Source organism: Diospyros lotus, chromosome 1, assembly GCF_014633365.1.
Source record: "Diospyros lotus cultivar Yz01 chromosome 1, ASM1463336v1, whole genome shotgun sequence".
Lineage (NCBI taxonomy): Eukaryota > Viridiplantae > Streptophyta > Magnoliopsida > Ericales > Ebenaceae > Diospyros > Diospyros lotus.
In genome coordinates, this window is record NC_068338.1 from 21,878,745 (window position 1) to 21,886,232 (window position 7,488).

General features: G+C 39.2%; 1 protein-coding gene across 2 annotated transcripts in view; it reads left to right on the forward strand.

Annotated features, from left to right (window-relative positions):
• The window catches only part of LOC127788584 (PH, RCC1 and FYVE domains-containing protein 1-like), a 32,088-nt gene extending 24,971 nt beyond the window's left edge, over positions 1–7,117 (forward strand). For both annotated transcript variants that reach the window (XM_052317056.1, XM_052317047.1), the window contains 2 exons: positions 586–1,127; positions 6,539–7,117. In XM_052317056.1, coding sequence (XP_052173016.1) covers positions 586–1,127; positions 6,539–6,671 — 675 coding nt within the window. In that variant the 3' untranslated portion in view covers positions 6,672–7,117. The remainder of the gene's footprint in view (positions 1–585; positions 1,128–6,538) is intronic.
• Positions 7,118–7,488: the final 371 nt, after the last annotated feature.

The window sequence follows — 7,488 nt, forward strand, 5'->3', positions numbered from 1 at the left end:
CACATTTATCTACGGTGTTAATTTTGTGCCCCGTGCCTGTCTTTTCAAAATCTCCTCTGATGTGCGATGCCTCTAGCACTGCACTGCCATATATATGTCCCTTGAGCTTTTAACCAAGCAATAAGCATCCCTGTTAGGATTAATAATGCACATATGTAGATATTATAGTTTAGTAACATCATTGATATCAAGAAGTTTCCTTCCAGCATTAGTTTCCACCAATGGATGCCACTTCCATAAGCAAGCGAAGTGTCATAGGCTTTGGAAGCAGAAAACAAAGCCATGACTTGCACAACGCAAATAAGCCTCCTTGGTTCAAAGCATGAATGGATTGCGGATCTAACCTATGATTTTATTTCTTTTTTCTGAAACACCAGGGAACATCAAAACTGATTGAAATATATTGTCATATCCTGGATGTATTTAATGGTGGCGGTGGTGGGGGGTGTTGGGTTGAATGCCTAATATCAATGTCAGTCATGCTTAGTTGTCTTCCATTCTAATTTGCAGTAAACTTGTTTTATCATTCCTTGTGAATGACCTGAAAACCAATTGACCTTGTTTTATTGTTTCTATGGAAAATAGCTGAAGGATATGGCTGAAAGGCTGCCTGTGGGAGCAGCCCGAAACATCAAGTCACCTGGTTCCTTTCCTTCTAATCCTACTTCCAATGAAGTTTCAAGTGCTTCTATTGAACGATTGAATGGAGTTTCAAATGCTTCTATTGAACGGTTGAATGGAGTTTCAAATGCCTCTATTGAACAATTGAATGGAGTTTCAAACGTGTCTATTGAACGATTGCATGGGGTTTCAAATGCTTCCATTGACCAATTGAATGGAGTTTCAAATGCTTCTATTGACCGATTGAATGATCAAATAACATGTCGAGAACCAGATTCCAATGGATCGAACAGCCAGTTTTCAAATTGGTCGAGCACCACTAGTAACCACAGTTCAGGCCATAACAGGCAAGTCCAGTCAGAAACAACCATCAGAAGTGGGAGCAGAATGAAAGAAGGTGAATCTCGCAATGACAATGAATGGGTTGAGCAAGATGAGCCAGGTGTTTACATCACACTTACCTCTCTACCCGGAGGTGTTAAAGATCTCAAGCGAGTAAGATTCAGGTATGCTTCGTATCAACCTTTTCCCCAAAAATTTCATTTAGATTAAGTTTAACTTTCTGAAGTTAGTTTAAATTTCTTTGCCTGAAATACTGACTAAAAATTCTAGGCTAATCACCATAAGTGCTCAAGCCATGTGAGTGGCAGTCATCTCTATATATATGCATGTTGGGTTGGCCTCTAAACATAAATCTTATGCCTCTTCTCAGATGTCTTGTTGAATTATTTTAGGTGACTAGTGATGAGTGAATCAATAGGAGGCCTATTGGTGTGTCATTGAAATGGGTGTGGTGATTCATGTAGTTGAGTTTTCTTCTTCATTGTTTTTGTTCCCCTTTATGTGGGAAAGAGGAAATGGTGAATTCTGGAATTGCTAGGAAGCAGATTGCCTTGCTTTTCTTGACCACTTTGTTTCTGTTTTATAATTCGGTTCATGGGTAAAAAAGGCTGGAGGAACAGCATATAATTACTGTTGCATATATGCTTAACTCAATGGTTTTTATCATCATTCTACACCTGATGGTATGCAGCAGTACATCTCATCCTGGCAAAAAACAGTAGGAGAAATCCCAAGCTCTGTGCTAGTAGGTTTCTGAAACTGTATTGGGACTTTTGAGTCCTCCCTTGCTGCTTCAGTCATTTGGAGAAGCATTAGTCTAGGCAAGCACTACTAGCGATAGTGGTTTCTTTGTGAAAAACCCTATGGGTGAATGATTTTGTGTATTTCTTATTGATACTGCTGAGTTAATTATATACAGGAAAGTAACTATACAGTACAAGTGTAGAGTACGATATATATACACTATTCTAACACTCCCGCTTAAGCTAGGGCATATAGGTCATATGTACCAAGCTTGTTACAAATGAAACCAATGCGAGAACTTTTGAGAGACTTAGTAAAGATTTCGGCCAGTTGGTCAGCTGAGTTGACAAAACTAGTAACAATACATTCAAACAAAATCTTCTCTCTTATAAAGTGACAATCAATTTCATTGTGCTTGGTCCTCATGAAAAACTAGATTAGAGGTGATATGTAATGCTGCTTGATTATCACAAATCAATTTCATTTGTACCATCTCTCCAAATTGTAATTCTCGAAGTAATTACCTCAACCATACAAGTTTCACACGTTGCTAGAGCCATAATACGATATTCAGCTTTGCACTTGACTGGGCAACAACATCTTGCTTCTTACTCTTCCAGGATACCAAATTGCCACCAATGAGAATACAATATCCTGAAGTAGAGCGTCTATTTGAAGGAGACCCTGCTCAATCTGCATCAAAATAACCAATCACCTGAGTATGCCCATTATCTGCATACAATAATCCTTGGCCTGATGATCCTTTGATATATCTAAGGATGCAACTATCACATGGAGATTGTTGGAACTGGCTAACTACACTCATAGTGAAAGAAATGTTTGGCCAAGTGATAGGGAGATAGTTTAGCTTCCCAACAAGTCTTCAATATCTTCCAGGATCTACCAAAGGCTCCCCTATCCCGATAAGAGTTTAACATTCGGGTCCATGGGCGTATCAATAGGTTTGCAATCTAACGTGCCAGCTTCCTTAAGAATATTTAAAGCATATTTCCTCTGCAAGATGACAACACTATTATTAGATTGAGCTACCTCAATACCAAGAAAATACTTAAGCTTGCCCAAATTTTTAGTCTGGAAATGAGTAAAGAGATGTTACTTTAATTGCAAAATACCATCCTGATCACTCCCAATGATGATGGTATCGTCTACATACACAAGATAGATGCATTTTCCATGTGATGAATGATGAAAGAAAACAAAATGGTCTACCTCACTACGAATCATGCCAAACTCCCAAACAACGGTACTAAATTGCCCAAACCAAGCTCATAGAGATTGCTTCAGTCCATAAAAGGAGCTGCGAAGCCAACATACGGTTGCTCTATATAAACCTCCTCCTGAAGATCGCCATGAAGAAAAGCATTTTTGATATCCAACTAATAGAGAGGCCAATGACACATAGCAGCCATGGAAAGAATCAACTGAATGGAAGCAATCTTTGCCACTAGAGAGAAAGTGTCGCCATAATCCAATCCATAAATCTGAGTGTAGCCCTTTGCAACTAGACGAGCTTTAAGGCGATCAATTTATCCGTCAGGACCAACTTTCACAATATAAATCCAGTGACAACTAACAATAGACTTGCCAACAGGTAAGGGAACCAATTCCCAAGTGCCATTAGAATGTAAAGTAGTCATTTCATCAACCATTGCTTGGTGTCACCCGGGATCTGAAAGTGCCTCACGGGTCGTTTTAGGAATAGACACAGAAGATAAAAAATACGCAAATGCATAATAGGGTAAAGCCAAACAATGATAACTAAGAAAAGTGTAAATGGGAATCTTTAGTCCCCATGCTCATCGCACATGAATATACATAGGCAAACAAGGACCCTGACCTTTGCTATCACCTCTTCATGTCCTACCATCACCTTGTGTGAGGAGCAAAAGTCTTATATTTGGAGTTGGCTGGATAGGAACTGGCAGTTGCGTGCCTCTACTCCCTACTAGGGGAATGGAGGGCTTAACTTATTCTAATAAAACCCTCATCCAAAGCCTTTATGAAATAAATGAGAGCAGGAGGTGAGTTATCGAGAATGTCCACAATACCTACAAGAGGGTTAGGATGCAGATGACGATGATAAGACCTATAGGGGAGGACCAAGATAATGAATAGGGAGCACCTCAGAAATGGCAGTGCCCTCAGTAGTAGGAGAGGTGAAGAAGGGAGAAGACTCGAAGAATGTAACGCTAGGGGAGATGAAGTAATGCCGATTGTCGGGAGAATAACACTTATACCCTTTTTGAAGGGGAGAGTAACCTAAAAAGATGCACTTAATGGACTTGGCGGAAAGCTTGTCTCGTACAAGGATCAGATCATGAACAAAACATGTGCAACCAAAGGCACGAAAGGGAAGCAAATAGGTGTTCTAAGTAGGGAATAAAATGGAAATGTGGAGTTTTGTGCTCCAATATAGATGAAGGTATACAGTTAATCAAATAACTAGTAAGAATCGTATCAATCTAAAAATGAGAGAGAACATTATTATGGAGCAAAAGAGTGCATGCGGTTTCAATGAGATGGCAATTTTTACGCTCCGCAACTCCATTTTGTTAAAGTGTGTAAGTGCAAGAAGACTAATGAAGAATACACTTAGAAGTCATAAATGTAATGAAAGGAACAAAAAAATATTCACAGGCATTATCACTATGCAATACACGTATAGAAGCTTTAAATTGGGTCTGAATTTTAGCACAAAAAGCTTGAAAAATAGAGAATAACTCAGAATGATTTTTAAAGTGCATCGAGAATAGTTATCGATGAAGGTTACATAATATTGAAATTCGAAAATAGAAAGAACACGACTAGGACCCCAAACATCGGTATGAATCAATTCAAAGAGGGATGCAACCCGATTATTGACTCGTTTGGGAAACAAAGTACGACAATGTTTACCAAGTTGACACAACTCACAATCTAAAGAAGGAAAACTAGAAAGACTTGGAACCATCTTTTGGAGTTTGGAAAGGCTAGGATGCCCTTGGAAAAGGCTAGGATGCCCCAAGCGATTGTGGATAAGGGATGAAGATTCAGTAGAAGTGAAGGCAACTGGTGATGGAGGCATGGAAAGATGGTAAAGTCCCTGTGACTCACTCCCTATACCAATCATTCGTCCCCTACCCTGGTCCTGCACAAGAATAGAATTATCAACAAAGGTAATAGAACAATTAAGAGCACAAGTTAGTTTACTAACAGAGACAAGATTAAAAGCACATCCAAGAACATAAAGAACAGAATTCAGAGGTAGTGAAAGAAGGGGTTGAGCTTAACCAATGCCCTTGGCAACTACTTTAGAGCCACTGGCAAGAGTGACACAAGGAAAACATGTAGAATGATTGAGTAAGGTACCAGAATCGAGAACCCAAGGGCCAAGTGAGGAAGACTGAGTGAGGCAAGCAACATAATTACCAGTGTGAGCTACCGAAGCAACAAAGGATGTGGACTACTTAGTGGCTTGATACCAGAGGTATTCTTCATAATCAACTCCAGTTAAGAGAAGAGACGACGGTGATTGACCCTCTAATGTGTCAGATTGAGAGTTAGGATTAACAGCCTGAACCACATTAGGCGTACGAAGAGGTCGGCCATGTAATTTATGACAAGTCTCTCTAGTGTGACCCCACCAGTGACAATGATTGCATTTGAGGTGGTTTCCTCTGGTTGAATTACCACTTTGTCCTCCTCCTTACATTCCGTCGAAAAGTGACGGAAGAGGGGTGCCGACGTTGGATTTGGTGAAGGCTGCGATAGATCTGGGGCCAGTGGTGTGGTCGGTGTCATGAGACAACCACCAAAAAGCTAGATTGGAGGTCAGCGTTCCCAGATCTAGGGTTGGATGATGTGACGCCGACAACAGGAGCGATGGTGTGTGGCTGCACATGGCGACAATTTGGGCAACGAGCTTCTAGGGTCAGGCTGATCGAACCTTACTGAGCACGATGGTGTGGTTGGATTTCTCAAATGACACCGAGAAGTGGGTGAACAAGCCCGAACAAGTGCGGGAAGAGAGAGAAAATGGGTATGGACGTTGGAGAGAGAAACACAGTGGGACTCCAGGCTTTTGGCTCTAATACCATGAAAAACCTCTGTGGGTGAATAATTTTATGTATTTCTTATTAATACCACTGAGTTAATTAGATACAGGAAAGTAACTATACAGTGCAAGTGTAGAGTACAATATACATACACTATACAAACACTTTGTAATTATTTAAGTTAGTAGCCCTTAACATATGGATGGTATCAAGCACTAAATAACTGGCCAACAATAGCATTTTGATTGACTAACACTATATATGAGAAGTTTTTACTTTGACCAGGGTAACTCTCCTCTCAATATATATATGAGATGTAGTCGTTGACTAATGGGATATCCTATCTGTTCCCTCCCTCTTTCTAGCTCTCTACTTATAATCATTTTCTTAAAAAAATATTTTTTATACTTGATGGCCATTATGAGATTTATATAAACATTACGAAAAACTGTACAGGTAAACTTTTGCTTGCATGTTAGGTGGTTATTCCATATAGTTTTCAGAGTGAAATAGCCATAACTAGTACTACTTTTGGATAGAATTATATATTCTTCATGCAAGTTTAAATTTTTAAGTGAACATTTCGTTTTATAAAATTTGAAATGGTACTAGTAATACAGTACCAGAACGTACCAAAGATGAAAATAATACACTAGCCTGAGTGAGCTGCATGATCTTGGTTGTAAGAGAACATAATCTTAGTTTTTATGGTTTAAGGGTGATGGAAGTTTGAGATGATGTTTATTCTAACATGGCCTGTAAATATTTGGATGCAGTCGGAAGCGATTTAGCGAGAAACAAGCAGAACAGTGGTGGGCTGAGAACCGAGGAAGGGTGTATGAACAGTACAACGTGCGGATGGGTGATAAATCAAGCGTGGGTGTTGCTAGTGAGGACTTAGGACATTGACAAGTGAGGATGTTAACCATATGTTTCTCTTCTTTTTTTTTTTTTGTTCTTTCTTTTTTGGGGTTTTGTGTCTAAATTGCTGCCTCCCATTAGTAGGATCTGATGATGGCCTTGATGAGCAAGTAGGGTTGCCTTTCGTCTTGTCTTCAAAGGGGGTAAGGTTTGCTATGAAAATGAGTAGTAGTAGAGAGAAAGAGAGGGGCTGGGCCTGGGGCTGGGGCTTGGGTTGCTTTCATTTTGATTTTTGCAGATTTTTATAACTTGATTTTGCATTTTGATTTTTTCCCCAACTGTGCCTTCTGTGTGGGGGGATTGAGGGTGAGAAATGTAAATCTTTAGTAGGTTGCTGTCTCTTGTTTAAAGCAGCTGCCATGTAAATTTCATAAGCGAATGCATCTCCAATTCATTTTCTTTTTCTTTTTATTATTATTATTATTATTATTATTATTATTATTCACTTTTCAGTTCAGTTCAGTTGTTGGATCATTTCCAACCAAATCTCGTGCAGGGGGCTGGGCTGCTGGTAGCATGTATTTTTTTTCCTTTTTTTCTATTTTTATTTTTATTTTTATTTTTATAATAATCACTGCTGCCGTCTTGTTTGAATTGCATTTCCCGGTTCAATTATTTGGCGAAATGGTCCATCTCTTGAAAGGTCCTTGTTGCAAATGACGACTCTTCCCAGGTTGAATGCCACCATTTAATTGGGATTTCCTCCTCTGTGTGTCTCTGTGTGTGTGTTGAATAAACAAGAATAAAAAATCAAACATTAAGCACTTAGATTTTAAGAATTTAATTTCTTGAATTCTGATTAGAT